The sequence below is a fragment of the Ovis aries genome, chromosome 1, assembly GCF_016772045.2.
Source record: "Ovis aries strain OAR_USU_Benz2616 breed Rambouillet chromosome 1, ARS-UI_Ramb_v3.0, whole genome shotgun sequence".
Lineage (NCBI taxonomy): Eukaryota > Metazoa > Chordata > Mammalia > Artiodactyla > Bovidae > Ovis > Ovis aries.
In genome coordinates, this window is record NC_056054.1 from 40,346,751 (window position 1) to 40,366,350 (window position 19,600).

Genomic DNA, 19,600 nt, shown 5'->3' on the forward strand with positions numbered 1-19,600 from the left:
ATGGGGTGAGATCTGAATTTTAAGTGTACAAATCAGTGGCCTTAAGTACATTCACATTGTTTTACAACTATTGCTACTATCCATCTCCAGAACTTTCTCATCATGCCATGCTGCAGCTCTGTACCCATTCACCAACTCTCCCATTTTCCCTTCTCTCCAGCCCCCAATAAGCACTGTTTACTTTCTGTTCAGAATTTGACTATTCTAGGTACCCAGTGTAAGTGGAATGATACATGACTTAATGATGACTTTACTCTTCAGCAGTCATCCATGTTGTAGCATGAATTGTATTGGAATTTCCTTATTTTAAAGGTTGACTAGTATTCCGTTGTATTTATATACTACATTTTGTTTATCCATTCATTTATTAATGGACATTTGGATTGTTTCCATCTTTCAGTTCAGTTCAGTCACTCAGTCGTGTCTGACTCTCTGCAACCCCATGGACTGCAGCATGCCAGGCCTGTCTGTCCATCACCAACTCCCAGAGTCTACTCAAACTCATCTCCATTGAGTTGGTGATGCCATCCAACCATCGCATCCTCTGTTGCCCCTTCTCTTCTCACCTTCAATCTTTCCCAGCATCAGGGTCTTTTCAAATGAGTCAGATCTTCACATCAGGTGGCCACAGTATTGGAGTTTCAGCTTCAACATCAGTAGGCTCTTGTGGATAATGCTGCTATGAACATTAGTATATAAGTATCTGCTTGAGTCTGTTTTCAGTTCTTTGGGGTATTTACCCAGACGTGGAATTAGGGGAATCATATGGAACATCAGTTTAGTTCATTCGTTCAGTTGTGTCCGATCCTTGGTGACCCCATGGACTGCAGCACACCAAGCTTCCCTGTCCATCACCAACTCCCGGGGCTTGCTCAAACTCATGTCCGAATCAGTGATGCCATCCAGCCATCTCATCCTCTGTCATCCCCTTCTCCTCCTGCCTTCAATCTTTCCCAGCATCAAGATATTTTCTAATTTTTTGAGGAACTGCCATTCTATTTTCCATAGCAGCTGTACCATTTTATATTTCTACCCTCAAAGCATGAGGGTTTTAGTTTCTCCACATCCTCACCAACATCGTCTCTCACTGTGGTTTTGAATTTGCATTTCTCCAGTGATTAGTGATGTTAAAAGCCTCTTCATATGCATATTGGTCACCTGTATATCTTCTTTGCAAAAATGTCTATTCAGATTCTTTGCTGTATTTTAATTAGGCTATTTTTTTCTTTGCTATTGAGTTCCTGTGTATGGTTTGCGAATATGTTCTCCCGTTGCCTTTTAACCTTGTTGTTTCCTTTGCTGTAGAGAAACTCTTCAGTTTTTTGTTGTTCAGTCACTAAGTCATGTCTGACTCTGCAACCCCATGGACTGTAGTATGCCGGTTTAGGTTTTTAGCTCTTGCTTAGTTCTGCTTTTGTTGTCTATACTTTGATACCATAAAATGATATCAAAAAATGATTACTAAGACCAATGTCAAGTAGCTTTTCCTCTATATTTTCTTGTAGTTTTATGAATTCAGCTCTTATTTTTAAGTCTTTAATCCAGTTTGAGTACATTTTTGTGTATTGTGTGAGATTGGATCGAGAGTCATTTTTTCCCCAGATTGACATGCAGATTTCCAACACCATTTATTAAAGAGAGTGTCCTTTACCCATGTGTGTTCTTGGCACCCATTTCAAATGTTAGTTGACCACATATATCTGGCTTTATTTCTGGGCTCCATTTTTTTCATAGATCAGCATGTCTGTTTTTATGCATGTACCATACTGTTTTGTTGACTGTAGTTTTGTAATATAGTTTGGAACCAGGAAGCGTGATGCCACCAGCTTTGAATTTTTCCTCAAGATTGTGTTGGCTATTCAGGATCTTTTGAAGTTCCACACAAATTTTAGGATTGTTTGTTCTATTTCTGTGAAAAGTGCCATTGAAATCTTGACAGGGATTGCTTTGAATTTGTAGATTACTTTGGGCAGTGTGGGCATTTTAACAATATTAATTTTTCAAATCTGTAAATCCAAGATATCTTTCCAGTTATTTGTGTAACTTTCAATTTCTTTCATCAGTCATATAGTTTGCAGTATATAGATCTTTCACCTCCTTGACTAAATTTACTCCAAAGTATTTTACTCTTTTTGGTGGTATTATAACTAGCATTGTTTTCATAATTTCTTTTTGAATAGTTCGTTGTTAGTATATAGAAATGTGATGGATGCCAACAGAGATGGTTTAATTTCTTCCTTTTTTATTTAGACACCTTTTATTTCCTTTTTCTTGCAAAATTATTCTGGCTAAGACTTCTAATACTGTGGTGACTAAAAGTAGTAAAAGTGGGCATTCTTGTCATGTTCCTGATCTTAGAGGAAAAGCTACCATGTCAACTGTGAGGTTGTCCTTTATGTATAGCTTTTATTATGTTGAGGTATATAGATTTCTCTGTGCTGGAAAAGGTCAGTTTTCATTCCAATCCCAAAGAAAGGGAATGCCAAAGAATGCTCAAACTATCGCACAATTGCACTCATCACACATGCTAGTAAAGTAATGCTCAAAATTCTCCAAGCCAGGCTTCAGCAATACGTGAACTGTGAACTTCCAGATTTTCAAGCTGGTTTTAGAAAAGGTAGAGGAACCAGAGATCAAATTGCCAACATCTGCTGGACCATCGAAAAAGCAAGAGAGTTCCAGAAAAACATCTATTTCTTCTTTATTGACTATGCCAAAGCTTTTGGCTGTGTGGATCACAGTAAACTGTGGAAAATTCTGAAAGAGATGGGAATACCAGACCACCTGACCTGCCTCTTGAGCAACCTGTATGCAGGTCAGGAAGCAACAGTTAGAACTGGCCATGGAACAACAGACTGGTTCCAAATAGGAAAAAGAATACGACAAGGCTGTATATTGTCACCCTGCTTCTTTAACTTCTATGCAAAGTACATCATGAGAAACGCTGGGCTGGAAGAAGCACAAGCTGGAATCAAGATTGCCGGGAGAAATATCAATAACCTCAGATATGCAGATGACACCAGCCTTATGGCAGAAAGTGAAGAGGAACTAAAAAGCCTCTTGTTGAAAGTGAAAAAGTTGGCTTGAAGCTCAACATTCAGAAAACGAAGATCATGGCATCTGGTCCCATCACTTCATGGGAAATAGATGGGGAAACAGTGGAAACAGTGTCAGACTTTATTTTTCTGGGCTCCAAAATCACTGCAGCCATGAAATTAAAAGATGCTTACTCCTTGGAAGGAAAGTTATGACCAACCTAGATAGCATATTCAAAAGCAGAGACATTACTTTGTCAACAAATGTCCCTCTAGTCAAGGCTATGGTTTTTCCAGTGGTCACATATGGATGTGAGAATTGGACTGTGAAGAAAGCTGAGTGCTGAAAAATTGATGCTTTTGAACTGTGTTGGAGAAGACTCTTGAGAGTCCCTTGGACTGCAAGGAGATCCAGCCAGTCCATCCTAAAGGAGATCAGTCCTGGGTGTTCATTGAAAGGACTGATGCTGAAGCTGAAATGCAAATACTTTGGTCACCTAATGCAAAGAGCTGACTCATTGGAAAAGACTCATGCTGGGAGGGATTGGGGGCAGGAGAGAAGGGGACGACAGAGGATGAGATGGCTGGATGGCATCACCGACTCGATGGACATGGGTTTGGGTAAACTCCGGGAGTTGGTGATGGACAGGGAGGCCTGGCGTGCTGCGATTCATGGGGTCACAAAGAGTCAGACACGACTGAGTGACTGAACTGATGCCCAATTTGTTCAGAGTTTTGATCATGAAATGATGTGAATTTTGTCCAGTGTATTTTTTGTATCTATTAAGACAGTCATATGGTTTTATCCTTTATTATGTTTATGTGGTGTATCACATTTATTGATTAGCCTGTGTTGAACCATTCTTGCTTCCCAGGGATAAATCCCACTTGATCATGGTATACAATCCTTTTAATGTGTTGTTAATTCAGGTTGTTAGGAGAAGGCAATGGCACCCCACTCCAGTACTCTTGCCTGGAAAATCCCATGGACGGAGGAGCCTGGTAGGCTGCAGTCCATGGGATCTCTAGAAGTCGGATACAACTGAGCAACTTCACTTTTACTTTTCACTTTCATGCATTGGAGAAGGAAATGGCAACCCATTCCAGTGTTCTTGCCTGGAGAATCCCAGGGACGGGGGAGCTTGGTGGGCTGCCGACTCTGGGGTCGCACAGAGTCGGACATGACTGAGGCGACTTAGCAGTAGCAGCAGCAGTAGCAGCAGCAGTAGCAGCAGTATTTCATTTAGGACTGCTAGTACTGTGTTGAGGAATTTTGTATCTGTGTTCATCAGGGATATTGGCCTGTTTTTTTTTTTTTTTTTCTTGTACTGTTTTTGTCTAGCTTTGGTTTGAGAGCAATGCTGGCCTCATAAAATAGGTTAGGAGGTATTCCTTTTCTTCAGTTTTTGGGAAGAGTTTCAGAAGGATTGATGTTAATTCTTCTTTAAATCTTTGGTACAATTCACCAGTAAAACCACTTGGTCCTGGGCTTTTGATTGTTGTCAAGTATTTGACTACTCCTTCCTCATTATTGCTCTGTTTATATTTTGTTTCTTCTTGATTTAGTCTTGATAGCTTGTATGTTTCTAGAAATTTATCCATTTTCCCCCTTAGGTTGCCCAGTTGGTTGGCATGTATTTGTTGATAATAATTGCTTATGATCCTTTATATTTCTGTGGTATCTGTAATTTTAATGTCTCCTCCTCCATTTGTATCTGCAGTTGACCGTTAAACAACAAAGCGGTTAGGAGTACTGACAACAAAGCACTCAGAAATCCATGTAACTGAAAGTCTGGATAGAATCAGGATTTGTTTTTTTTTAAATTAAAAAATATTTTTAATTTATTTTACAAAAATGTTTGGTTGTGTTGGGTCTTTGTTGTGGGGCACGGGCTTTCTCTAGTTGTGGTGAGCAGGGGTTGCGGTATGCAGGCTGCTCATTGTGGTAGCTACTCTTGTGGCTAAGCACGGGCTCTAGGGCATGTAAGCTGAGTAGTTGCAGCGTGCAGGCTCAGTAGTTGTGGCGTCTGAGCTTAGTTGTCCCTCAGCCTGTGGGATCTTAGTTCCTGGACCTGGGATTGAACCTGTGTCCCCTGCATTGGCAGACAGATTGTTGACCACTGGACTGCCAGGGAAGTCCCTCAGGGACCTTTTTTGATTACACATGTTGTGATCTCTAAGTGAACACAAACTTCCCCATGCTTAGCTAAGTCAAAGATCTGTAAAATGAAAATATAGGTATTATGTTTGCTTTTGAGAAATCCACGTGTGGACCTGCACAATTCAAACTCTTGTTGTTCAGGGGTCAGTGATATTTACTTGAGTCCTCTCTTTCTCTTGGTTAGTAAAGCCAAATTGTCTATTTTGTTTATCTTTTCAAAACACCTACACTTAATTTCATTGATCTGTCTTTATAGTGCTATTTCATTTATTTCTGATCTTTATTATTTCCTTTTTTCTGCTAATTTTGGGCTTAGTTTGGTCTTCTTTTACTAGTAACTTGAGGTATAAATTTAGATTGTTTCTCTGAGATCTTTCTGTTTTCTTCATGTAGACATTTATTGCCATAAACTTCTCTTTAAAGCTGCTTTTCCTGCATTCCATAAGTTTTGATTTGTGGTGTTTCCATTTTCATTTGTCTCAAGATACTTTTTGATGTCTCCTTTGATTTATTCTTTGGCTTATTGGTTGTTCAAGAGTATGTTATTTAATTTGTACATCTCTCTGAATTTTCCAGTTTTCCTCTTAGACTACCATTGTAGTCAGAACAACCCTTGATATGATTTTAGTACTCTTAAATTTGTTAAGATTTGTTTTGTGGCCCAATATATGATATTTTTTTCTGGTTTCTGTTTTTTCATCTCTAAGAAATGGTTGACAAATCTAGTATTATGAAGCTTTTTACCCAAGTTTTGCTTTTAAGATTTTTAGTTTTAGCTCTTACTGTTAGGTCTTTGATCCACTTTGAGTTAATTTTTATATATGGTGTTTGGTGAAGATCCACTTCATTCTTTTATGTGGATATCTAGTTTTCCCATTTTTGTTGAAAAGGCTGCCTCATTGTATAGTTCTGACACTCATGGAAAATCATCTTATCATGTATACAGTAATTTGTTTCTGGGCTCTGTATCCTATTCCTTTGGTTTATTTGTCTGTCTTTATGCCAGTATCATAGTATTGCAATTACTACAGCTGTGTAATAAGTTCAAAATTTAAAAAATATGAGCCTTCCATTCTTGTTCATCTTTTTCAATATTATTTTTATTGTTTCGAGTCCCTTGATATTTCATGTCAATTTTAGGATTGAATTTTCTATTTCTGCCCTTTACAAAAGTTAGAATTTTGATAGGGGTTATATTGATTTTGTAGATCTCTTTCGTTTGTATTGAAATTTTAACATTAAATCTAATACATGCAAATGGGATGTTCTTTTATTTATGTCTTTAGTTTCTTTCAGCAATATTTTGTAATTAAAAAAATATTTATTAATATTTATTTATTTGGCTGCACTGGGTCTTAGTTGCAACTTGTGGGATCTAGAAGGTATGGGATTTGTTTCTTCTTGTGAGCATGAATTCTCTCCTGATTCAAATGAGAAGGTGGTACAAGATGACCTTTAGTTCTCTTTCAGTTCTAAAGTTCTATGGTTCTAGAATGGTTTTTTAAAAAACTAATTGGAAAAATAGTAACAGGTGAAATGTGATCATTTTAATCAGTATCCATAAATATTTTATAAATTTATAGCTTTAAACATTGTTTCACAAATTTTTGTTACACTAAACCACATTTATTGAAGAATAAGTATTTCCCTACACTTTCTGCATTTTAATTTTCTTTTACCTATCATTAAGCACTCACTCTCTTTTTTTGATAAATAGGCTGCCTCTAAGAATCAGACTTCACTCTTGGGAGAGCCACCAAAAGAAATTCGGCTCAGTAAAAATCCATACTTGAACTTGGCAAGTGTGTTGCCCAGTGTGTGCTTATCATGTAAGTGAAAAGCTCCCTATTAGTATTTTGGAGTTCTACTGAATACTTTTCATAACGAGTTTCACTTTAATTTTTAACTTAATGAAAGCAAATAATGCCTGTTGACCAGCTGAAGTCTAATTATGACCTTAGTCCTTAAATTGAAAGAATAATTAAATTAAAGCTTTTAATGTATGTTCTATTTTATTTAAGAAAAACATCTTTCATAATATTTTCTTAAGCATATGTTTATTGAATTGCTTGATTCATAATTGAATTGCATAATTGATTCCATTATGAATTATCTATTATGAGTTATAATGGAATTATGATTGAAAATAATTAGATAAAGGAATTATTTGGCAGTGCTATAATTCTTTATAGTATATATAGAATCATATTTCTTAAATATGAAGTTCAATCTTCTATATTATCTAATATATTGGGAGTATTTGCCAAATACTCCCAATATATTAGTTACTAATAATCGGCAGAAGTGGAATTCTCATTTACATTTTTAGAGGACCTCCTCATGCCTTCAATTAGTAAATTAAAACTATTAATTCAAGTATAGTTTTAAGAAAAAAATCACAAATGTGTTGTTTTCCAGGCACTAAGATATTCACTGCAGCCTTGGTTTTCAATAGTGAAAAATTGGAAAGTGCCTTAATGGTCATCCATAGGGGAATGATTAAATAGTTTGTCATAAAGTGAAATATATAGTTGAGGAAGCACTACATACACTAATATTAAATGATCTCTAAAGCAAATTGTTGAATACAAGAAACAAATGTGTTCATAGATTGATTCCATTTATGTTTATTTAAAGCTGTGTATTCTTTTATGCATGTACTTGAATGTATAAATGCATAAAGTTAAATCTGAGAAAATACTAAGCTGTTACCTCTGGGAAAAAGAATAAAACTGAATGAAAAGAGATGAAAGATGAATTTTGTTTTTAATATACATTCTTTGTTTTTTATGAAGTATCCTCTTGAACCTAACCGTTAATTTATAATTTTTTAAAGCCAGAAAAAATTTAATGTGTTTCTGGTATGAAAGAAAGAAAGTGTTAGTCACTCAGCCATGTCTGAGTCTTTGTGACCCCGTGGACTGTAGCCTGCCAGACTCCTCTGTCCATGGGATTTCCCAGGCAAGAATACTAGAGTAAGTTGACATTCCCTTCCCCAGGTATCTTCTCAACCTAGGGATTGATCCCTGGTCTCCTGCATGGTGGGCAGATTCTTTATCATCTGAGCCAGGAAGGAAGTAGGCTTCCCGTATGCCCTCTCTGTTTTTATCTGGTCTACAATTTGATGGTTACAACTGTTGGATTAATAAGAATTGTTAATTTACATTTTGAATGCCTCACTTTAGAGATTAGACATATACTTTTTAAATGTTTCCATCAAGATTATTACCCATAGAGCAGGTTTCCATTTTTGGTTGTTTAAAACAAACTAGACAATACTATATATATATATATTTTCCCCTAGGAATAATAAAGGGCTTCCCAGGTGGCACTAGTGGTAAGAACCTGCCTGCCAATGCAGGTTAGATGTCAGAGATGCGAGTTCAACCCTGGGTTGGGAAGATTCTCTGGAGGAGGAAACAGCAACCCACTCCAGTATTCTTGCCTGGAGAATCCCATAGACAGAGGAGCCTGGTGGAATGCAGTCCTTAGGGTCACAGAGTCAGACACAACTGAAGCGACTTAGCACACGCACACAAGAATAATAAATGTAGATCTTTACTGGCAAACTAAAATTTGTGTTCTACTTGAGAATATGCTGAATTAATGGGTTTTATACTCTGTAATTTATAATAAAACAAGCTAACTAAAGTTTATATATTGATTTTGCCTTAAGCCCCTGCAAGTAAAACCGCTGTACAGAAGACTGGAATTGCAAGCAACATTCTGGATACCATCTCTCAGGGAAATGAATCACAACACACATTGGAGAAGTGCATTGCTTATTCTCAACCTTTTGGTGATTATGCACAGGTACCTCATTCTCAGGTTTTGATGATAGATAGAAAAATTGTTTCAACTATATACTGAATTCACTGTATATGAATCTGTGATTCTTCTAATGTCATAAGGCAGTAAAATTGCACTGATTTATATAATATTTCTTGCCCACTGCATGTAGCTTTAGGACATGTTCAGAAGATTGCTAAGTATGATTTTGCCCTAGATATTTGTTCACATTGTTTACACTAGTGGACCACAAACTGCGGGGCAAATCTGGCCCACAATCACAACCTGGTTTTTTAAAATAAAGTTTTGTTGGGATACATCCACATCCATTTGTTTGCATGTTGTCTATGATGCTGTAGTGCTACAATGTCAGAGTTGAGTAGTTACAGCAGAGACTACGTGGCCCACAAGATCAGATATTTACTATCTGGCTCTTTACAGAAAAATTCTGCTGACCTCTGGTTTATACCAGTGTAGACCTGACTAAGAAAGCTAAGGAAACACCTCTGTTCTTATTCACTGCTTATGGATATGGATACATGACCATAACTGGCACTATTATGACTATTAAATGACTATGACTAGCACTGTTTTCGGAGAAGGCGATGGCACCCCACTCCAGTGCTCTTGCCTGGAAAATCCCAAGGATGGCAGAGCCTGGTGGGCTGCTGTCTATGGGGTCAAACAGAGTCAGACACAACTGAAGCGACTTAGCAGCAGCACTATTTTGACTATTAAAACAGTCAAAAACAGTAAAATATTACATTCAAAAGACACACTGTGTCATTACTTAAATATGTTCATTTTTCTTTTCGGGCTTTTCTCCTTCAGCTTATTTTTAGTGATTTAATGCTCAGAATGTATATCATGTTAGTAGTATATAACCTTATGTAATAACCAGAGTCTTAAAAACTAACAATTCTAATTCTTTCTTATTTCTCACAGCAGTTACCTCCTCAGCTCTCTCCTGTCTATGGGAGCAATACTTAACACTTTGCTTTCTATAGAACAACTGTGTTGGTCTCTAATAAACTTAAAAAAGAAAACCTATACAAATTCACTTAGAACAATTGATGCCTGATTATGCCTTTGTGATAGGATACTTGAAACACAGGTCAGATGAATTCTGTAGAAATAGTGAAGCTGGATATAATAAAGTCTCCTATATGCTTGCGGAAAAGATGGAGAAATATGAATCGGAAGATGATGCAATTAGATGGCAACATACCTATGTTTAAGGAACAATAATGAATTGATGCAGTCTGGAACGTATCCCCTTCTGTGTTTCATAAGGCTTCATCTTTGTTCCCTTATTTGTTAACGTTTTAAGTAATGCTTAGGTAAGGATATTAATTGCATGCTGATTATATTTACAAGTGACAAAGGCGAGAAATCATCAGAGGTGTGTAAAATCATCTATGAATAATTTATAGTTTTAAAAATTATAAATAACCTAAAATCCCAGTAGTCTGTAGACTGAAGAAAAAAATTGTCATATTTATATCAGGAACTATAATGCATTTTTAAAAATCATGCATAACTATATATAAATTCATGATAAATTTTCATAATCTATTAATCTTAAAAAATTATAAAACACAGTCCTATACAATTTTAACTTTTTGGTTTTTTTATAAGGAACCAAATTTACTTTCATAAATAAGAAGAAGCGCAATAAGTTTTTTAAAATTTAAAATGTGTGATTTAAGCTTTGAAAGTTATTTTTCATATTTACCTTTTCATTTATTTCAGTTTTGAAACCTGTTTTGCTCTTCTAAATAGCACGTTTGCTTGTTAGATTATTGTGTTTTATTGTACACTTATATCCATAGAAAGAAAGTCCTTTCCCATTTACTCACGGAGAAATTCTGTGGTAAAGATGCCCCTGTGTTGCCAGCCTTCCTCCTCCCTGTGTGCTTGCTTAACCAGAGAAACTGTGGAGATGTGGATCCTGCCTGGATTCAGTGTCTCCTTGGACAGTCCCTGCTGTCTCATGCTTGTTCGTAAAGTGAGATTTGTTCTCTCTCCTTGTGTTCTTCCATCCTTATAACTTAAAGTTGATTAAATGTTACTAATTGACTCGTAAAAGATGGTCATTTTTTAGAATTTAGTTTTCAATTGGAGGAAAATTGCTTTACAATACTGTGTTGGTTTCTGCCATATAACAACACGAATCGGCCACGATTATACATATATCCCCTCCTTCTAGAGCCTCCCTCCACTCCCCATCTTATCCCTCTTGGTCATTACAGAGCATCAAGCCGGGCTCCCTGTGTTACATAGCAGCTTCTCACCAGCCATCTGCTTTACACAGGATAGTGTCTATATGTCGATGCTACTTTCTCCATAAATCCTGCTGTCTCCTTCCACAACTGTATCCACATGTCCATTCTTTACAGCTGTGTCTCCATTCCTTCCATGCAGATAGGTTCATCAGTACCATTTTTCTAGACTCCATATATATGCATTAGTATATGATATTTGTTTTTCTCTTTATGACTTCACTCTGTATAACAGGCTCTAGGTTAATCCATCTCAATAGAACTGACTCAAATGCATTCTTTTTTATGGCTGAGTAATAGTCCATCGTGTATATGTACCACGTCTTCTTTAACCATTCATCTGTCAAGGGACACCTAGGTTGCTTCCATGTCCTGCCTGTCGTAAATAGAGCTGCAGTGAACATTGGAGTACTTGTTGTGTCTTTTGGAATTGTGGCTTTTTCAGGGTATATGCCCGGTAGTGGGATTGCGGAGTCATATAGTAGATTTATTCCTACTCTTTTAGGTATTCTCCATACTGTTCTTCTTAATGGTTGTGTCCGTTTGCATTCCTACCAACAATGTAGGAGGATTCCCTTTTCTCCACATCCTCTCCAGCATTTATTGTTTGTAGATTTTTGGATGATGGCCATTTGGACTGGTGTCAGGTGATACCTCATTGTAGTTTTGATTTGCATTTCTTAATAATAAAAGATAGTCATATTTTAGGAATTCCCTCTGTTTTCACTGTTTGGAGAAAAGGTCCAAGAGAAAGAAACCAAGATTTGTTTTTAACATTTACTATATGCTTTGTAATATAAACGTTTGATCTTTTTAATGACCTTGTGATTTTTAAATGACCACTTTCATAAATAAGTGGGAAAGCATAAAAGGGTATATCATCTTTCAAGTTTATGCAGCTAGTAAAGGATTTCTCTGGTTCCAAAATCCTCATTATTTTCATTATACTATGGAAAATCTTATTCAGGCATGGAAGTAGTATCATGTAGAAACTTTGATTGTTTGCTTTGTACTGGCATCTGTGCATAAGAAGTAGGAGAGATGACTATGTCAAGATATAAGTGGCTATAATAATTTTTATTTCCAATAAAGCTATCACATTTAAAGAGATGACTATGTCAAGATATATATGGCTATAATAATCTTTATTTCCAATAAAATTATTCACATTTAAAAATTATAATTGGAATTCCAGTATTGGTGAAGTTACTAGTATTGGATTATCCTTCTTACAGATATTAAAGTTGTATCAAATATGAAACAAAAATATTTGAAGGCTCTGAAGAATAACCAAAAGCAGGCAGAAACTGAAGAAGAGCTGTTCCTTGAAAGAGGAAAACTGTATTGGATGAAATTTATGACTTTTTGCCTAGTACCACCCCACCTTACTGCCAGTTTGTACAGAAAGATACAGCCTTACCAGCTTATGGAGTCAGAGAACAGAGTTCAGAACTGTTAGCAAGGCTGGAAAGTAAGGGGGAAATCACAGAAAAAATCTCTATGTAAATTCAGTCCAAATACACTTGAGTGACTCCTGAACTTTGTGTGAGGGAGACTCCAGGGGACCTTGCAGCAAATGGAACAGATGGGAGGCTAAAGAGCTGTGAAAAGATGTAACTCCTTTCCAGAACAGAGGAGGTGATTTGAAGTTTGAGTTCATAAAAGTTGACTCTTTATCAACGCAGATGTAAAGAACAGACTTTTGGACTCTGTGGGAGAAGGCAAGGGTGGGATGATCTGAGAAAATAGCATTGAAAGATGTATAGCACCATATGTGAAATAGATCGCCAGTCCAGGCTCGATGCACGAGACAGGGTGCTCAGGGCTGGTGCACTGGGACGACCCTGAGGGAGGAGATGGGGAGGGAGGTGGCCGGGGCGGGGGTTCAGAATGGGGAACACATGTACACCCATGGCTGATTCATGTCAGCTTGTGGCAAAAACCGCTACAATATTGTAAAGTAATTAGCCTCCAATTAAAATAAATAAATACAATAAAAAAGTTGACTCTTTCTCAATAAAAATTAGAAACCTTCAGAGGAAGATGATATAATCCATATTATCTACAAGTATATCATCCACAATATTTAATAACCAAAAATAATTAGAAAGTTGAAAAAACAAGAAAACATGACTCATGATTAGGGGGATAAGCAATTAATAGAAACTGACCCCAAGATGACCCAGAAGTTAGTGTTAGTAGAAAAGACTAACTTAAAATAACTATACTAAACAGGACTTGGAGAAGGAAATGGCAACCCATTCCAGTATTCTTGCTTGGGAGATCCCATGGATGGAGGAGCCTGGCAGGCTGCAGTACCTGGGTCGTCAAAGAGTCAAACACGACTTAGTGACTAAATAACAAAAAGCCACTATCTTATGAGCAAATGCACACCCACACTGGAACCTTAGGTTTTGCAAGATTTATCTCTTGAACAATGTACAAGTTAATCCTTTTTGAGCTATTTTTTCATTGATTCTCTATCCTGGTGTTTAATAAAATTTTGTTTTTACAAAATTAAAAACAGGACTTAAGGGGAATAGGTAAAAATGAACAGAGGGAGAATTTCAGGAAGAAATATAAACTTAAACAATAGACGCTTTAAAGTACCGTATCCACCAAAAAATATACACTGTATAGGCTTAGCAGAAGTTTGGAGGAAGAAAAAAAAAAAAGGTTCAATTAAGATAAAGACAAATCAAAAGAAATAATTCAGTCTGAAGAGCAGAGAGAAAGAGGATGAAAACCAAATCCTCAGCGACCTAAGGGACAATATAAATAAGTGTAAGAGACAACCTAAAATAAGTGTAATTGAGTCCCAGAAGGACAGAAGAAAGATAATTGGGCATAAAATATTTGAAAAAATAATGCTAAAAAAATTCTCACTTTCAGGTTTTTAAAAAGTACAGATTTAACAGAGGCAGAGACCTCCCTGCAAAGCAGAATACATGAAAACAAAAAGATCAATATTATGTTGGTATATCAGTTAATACACTGAAAACCAAAGCTGTAAAGAAATTATCTTGAAAGCAACCAGATAAAAATAACACATTTTAAGACAGTTTCTCAGCTTTGGCCCTATTGACATTCTGAGCTGGATGATTCTTTGTTTCAGTGGGGCTATACCATATACTGTAGGATGTTTAGCAGCATCTTTGTCTTCTAACCACTAGATTGCCCCTCATTAATTATAATTCTGATTAAACAGCTGATAAATATATGGGTAGGACTTCTCTTGTAGCTCAGTCAGTAAAGAATCTGCCTGCAATGCAAGAGACCTGGGTTTGATTCCTGGGTCGGGAAGATCCCCTGGAGAAGGAAATGGTAATGCACTCCAGTATTCTCAGCTAGACAGTACCACGGACAGAGGGGCCTGGCAGTCCGTGGGGTCGCAGGAGTCGGACTCGACTTAGTGACTAAGTGAGTGAAGTGAAGTCACTCAGTCGTGTCCGACTCTTTGTGATCCCATGGACTGTAGCCTACCAGGCTCCTCCATCCATGGGATTCTCCAGGCAAGAATACTGGAGTGGGTTGCCATTTCCTTCTCCAGGGGATCTTCCTGACCCAGGGATCGAACTCTGGTCTCCCACACTGCAAGCAGACACTTTACCCTCTGAGCCACTAACCAAATATATGGGTAAAGAAAAAAGACTATATATTTTATCTTTATTAAAGTTAATTAAAAACAAAATTATAACATTGCATGATGGGGCCTGTAGTGTTTGTAGACATAACATATTTGACAACAGTACTACAAAGGACAGTATGAGGTGAATGAAATTGTTTACAGGGTAATTATATTTTACCTGAAGTAGAAAAATATTAACTCTTCAGTAGAGTGTGGTAAGTTAATGAATGTATATTGTAATCCATAGAGCAAACATTTAAAAATTCAAAAAGTGTAGCTAAAATTGTCAACAGTTGAATTATAATGGAATTCTAAGAACATTTGATTAAGCCCAAAAAAATGTCAGGAAAGAAGGGAAAAAAAAAAAAAACCAAGATGAATAGAAAACAAATAGCTAAGTGGCAAACCTTGAATGAATGATAATAATAGTTAAGTAAAAATTAACTACATGCTCCAATTAAAGTAAAGAGATTGTCAGAACAGGCAAGACTGTATACTTTTTAGTAGTTTCATTTGTCTTTAGTTTTGGCTGTGTGGGCTTGTCTCTAGTTGCAGCGAGCGGGGGCCACTCTTTCCAGTTGCAGTGCACAGGTTTTTCACTGAGGTGGCCTCTCCTGTTGCGGAGTACGGGAGGCTCCAGGGCACATGGGCTCGCAGCCCTGGCTCCCTGGCTGTAGGGCACAGGCTTACTAGTTGTGGCACGTGGCTTAGTTGCACCACAGCACGTGGGATCTTCTCAGATCAGGGACTGAAGCCATGTCTCCTGCACTGGCAGATGGATTCTTTACCTTTGAGCCACCAGAGAAACCCCAGACTGTATACTTTTACCCCTTCTATTCAACAATATAAACTTGGAGGCTTTAGTCAATGAAACAATTAAAAATATATATGAAAAAGGAAAGGAAAAGTAAAAATGTCTTTCTTTGTATATGACACGACTGTTTACATGAAAAATCCATAAGAAGCTAAAAAGCAACCACTAAATATAATAAGTAAACTTTTCAAAGTCACAAGGTAAAAGAGCAGTATGCAGAAATGAACTGTATTTCTGTGTACTAGTAGCTACAATTGGAAAATAAAGTTTTTTAAAATTTCCATTTATAATAGCACCAAACATGAAATACATAATAATAAATTAAGATTTGTAACATCTCTGCAATGATAACTAGAGAACAGTGCTGACAGAAAGTAAAGAAGATGCCTATGAATGGAGTGCTATACCACATTCATGAATTGAAAGACTTAATATTGGTATGATATCAGTTCTTCCTCCCAAACTAATTTGTAGATTCTGTATAATCCCAACCAATTTCCCAGCAGCCTTTTTCTAAAACAGAAATTGAAAAACTGATTTTCAAAATTTCTATCAAATGCAAAGGAATTATTCTACTAAAAACAATCTTCAAAAAAATAAAATTTGAGGACTTCTACATGATTTCAAGATTTATTATAAAGTCATAGTAATCAAGACAATATAGTGTTGGCATAATGATAGGGACAAATGGATCAATAGAATAAAATAGACCCATACTTAAATGGTAAATTGATTTTGGACAAAAATTTTTAAATCCAATAGGTAAAATATAGAAATATTGTTAGTACTGCTGACTATCAGTATTGGAAAACATGACTCTTGACTCTTGCCTCATACCCTAAAATTAATTTGCAACGTATCATAGGCCTACATGGAAAATCTAAGCCATAGATAATATCAACCAAAGCTCCTTAATAAGAACCTCCAAACAGTGTCTCATCCATAAAAACATCAATAATACTGGCAGAAATAATCAGAATAAACTTTTATAGAACTCTGGATGTTAACTAAAGGCATGAAGCAACTGAGGGAGTATTTATTCAAGAAATATATTTAAATATTGGCAAGAACAGTTTTACCATATTTTTTATGGTCTCTCAGCCAATCCAATTCCTGTTTTCCTATCTCTTTCCAACAGCCCATAATCATAATAAAAACCAGGAAGCTGGTAGCCACCAGAGTGGGCATGAAAGGGTTGAAACTCTACAAAGCTTCATTTCCAGAGAACTACTGTTTGACCCATCTGCTGGCTTCCTGGAGGGGCCGACCACACTTGCAAAGTTGTCTTTATTAATTTGACTCAGGTTTGCCCATGTGAAAAGCTTTTCCTCAGGGGAGTTTGTGGAAAACATTCAGGGGAAATTTTTTAACTTTGTGGTTGCCTGAGGTGCTAGATAATATTTGAGGCAAGAAATAGGCTAACCAAAAAGCATTAAAGGAGCAAAATTGGGGTATTGGATATCCACAGGGCCTTTGGAAAGCTCTGACGTGCTCCTGGGAATCTTAAAAGGCCATGCACACATGCAGGATTATTCATGTACTTGGAAAGAACTCAAGAAGGCCCTAAGCTCTCACTTGTAGAAAGTGAAGGCTAAGGCAGAGTTGTCAGCTACTGTGTTGAAAGCATGGCCCAACACAACACACAGCAGAGTCCAGGAGACTCACTGGTTGTAGGGGTTAAGTAAATCATTGTTAATGGAGTAGAATTCTTTTGCTACTCAATGAAGGATACACAGTTTACGTAATTATTTCAGAAAAGTCAGTAAAGTAACAACAATAACAAATTTTGAAGACCAGTGTAAACTGATTTCCAGAGTTGCTACATTATATCCTTTTTCAATAGAAAAATTATGAAACAAGCTAAGGAATAAGGTGTGGCTCATAAACAGGAGAAAAAGCAACTCATGGAAACTGTCTAAGGAATCCCAAAGGTTAGACTTACTGGAAAAAAGATTTAAATCACTTAATGTAAATATGTGCAAGAAATGGAAGAAAACCATAACTAAAGAACTAAAAAGAAGTATGAGAACAGTGTCTTATCAGATAAAAAAAGAGATAAATATGGCAACAGAACTTAGTATAAAGGACCAAACAGGAATTCTGAATTCGAAGAGTATAATAATTGAAATGAAAATTTCACTAGGGCAGAAGAGCAGATTTGAGTAGGTAGAAGAAATAACCAACAAGTTTGGAAGACAGGTCAATTGAGATTATCCAGGTTGAAGCATGGGAAGAATAAAGAATGAAGGAAAGTGAACTATAGCAAATGTTGAAGTGAAAGTCACTTAGTCGTGTCTGACTGTACAGTCCATGGAATTCTCTAGGCCAGAATACTGGTGTGGTTAGCCTTTCCCTTTCCCAGAGGATCTTCCCAACCAAGGGATCGAACCCAGGTCTCATTCATTGCAGGCAGATTCTTCAGCTGAGCCAATAAGGAAGCCCAAGAACATGGGAGTAGGTAGCCTATCCATTCTCCAGTGGATCTTCCTGACCTAGGAATTGAACCAGGATCTCCTGCATTGCAGGCAGATTCTTCACGAACTGAGTTATCAGGCAAGCCCAACAAGTATTGAAGATGGAGAGAAATTAGTTCCCTCATACGTTGCTGGGGTGATAGGACTGTAAAATGGTGCAGCTGCATTGAAAAACAGTTTGGCAGTTCCTCAAAATGTTAAACACAGAGTTACCATATGATCTAGGGTATATATAATTGAAATCTGTGTCTATATATGAAATTGTATGTACATGAATTTTTATAACAGCATTATTTATAATACCTAAAATGAATAACCCAATGTCCATCAACTGGTGAATGAATAAGCAAAGTGTAGTATATCTGTACAATGGAGTAGTCCACTTGTACTTTGAAACTAACAGGATTATATAGCTGGTATGTCCTTACAATGGATTATTCACCCATGAATGGAATGGAGCACTGATCCTTGTCACAACATGGATAAGCCTTGAAAGCATTATGCTACATGAAATAAGCCAGATACAGAAGGTCACATATGTTGCCATCTATACAAAATGTCCAGAATAGGGAAATCATTAAAGCAAGTAAACAGATACTGATTATAAGGGGCCAGGAGAAGTGGAAGTTTTGGGGTGTATTTGTAGAGTGACAGAAATACTCTGGAATTGGGTTGTGGTGATGGTTGCACCAAAATCTGGTAACTGCATGAAAATCACTGCAGATGGTGAGTGCAGCCATGAAATTAAAAGACGCTTGCTCCTTGGAAGAAGATATGACCGACCTAGACAGCATATTAAAAAGCACAGACATTACTTTGCCAATAAAGGTACGTGTAGACAAAGCTATGGTTTTTCCACTAGTCATGTATGGATGTGAGAGTTGGACTATAAAGAAAGCTGAGCATTGAAGAATTGATGCTTTTGAACTGTGGTGTTGGACAAGACTCTTGAGAGTCTCTTGGACTGCATGGAGATCCAACTAGTCAATCCTAAAGGAAATCAGTCCTGAATATTCACTGGAAGGACTGATGCTAAAGCTGAAATTCCAATACTTTGGCCACCTGATATGAAGAACTGATTCATTGGAAAAGACCCTGATGCTGGCAAAGATTGAAGGCAGGAAGAGAAGGGGATGACAGAGGATGAGACGGTTGAATGGCATCACTGACTCACTGGACATGAGTTTGAGTAAGCTTTGGGAGTTGGGATGGACAGGGAAGCCTGGCGTGCTGCAGTCCATGGGGTCGCAAAGAGTCGGACATGACTGAGCAACTAAACTGAACTGATGGTTACACAACCTTGTAACTATCAACAAACTGTTGTTGTTCAGTCACTAGGTCGTGTCCTACTCTTTGTGACCCCTTAGACTGCAGCATGCCAGGCTTCCATGTCCTTCACTGTCTCCCACAGTTTCCT

At 37.0% G+C, this 19,600-nt stretch overlaps 1 protein-coding gene across 3 annotated transcripts in view; it reads left to right on the forward strand.

Annotated features, from left to right (window-relative positions):
• RAVER2 (ribonucleoprotein, PTB binding 2) overlaps positions 1-19,600 on the forward strand; it is a 146,209-nt gene that overhangs the window by 85,210 nt on the left and 41,399 nt on the right. For all 3 annotated transcript variants that reach the window (XM_012167788.4, XM_042249271.1, XM_060410635.1), the window contains 2 exons: positions 6,914-7,025; positions 8,873-9,009. In XM_012167788.4, coding sequence (XP_012023178.3) covers positions 6,914-7,025; positions 8,873-9,009 — 249 coding nt within the window. The remainder of the gene's footprint in view (positions 1-6,913; positions 7,026-8,872; positions 9,010-19,600) is intronic.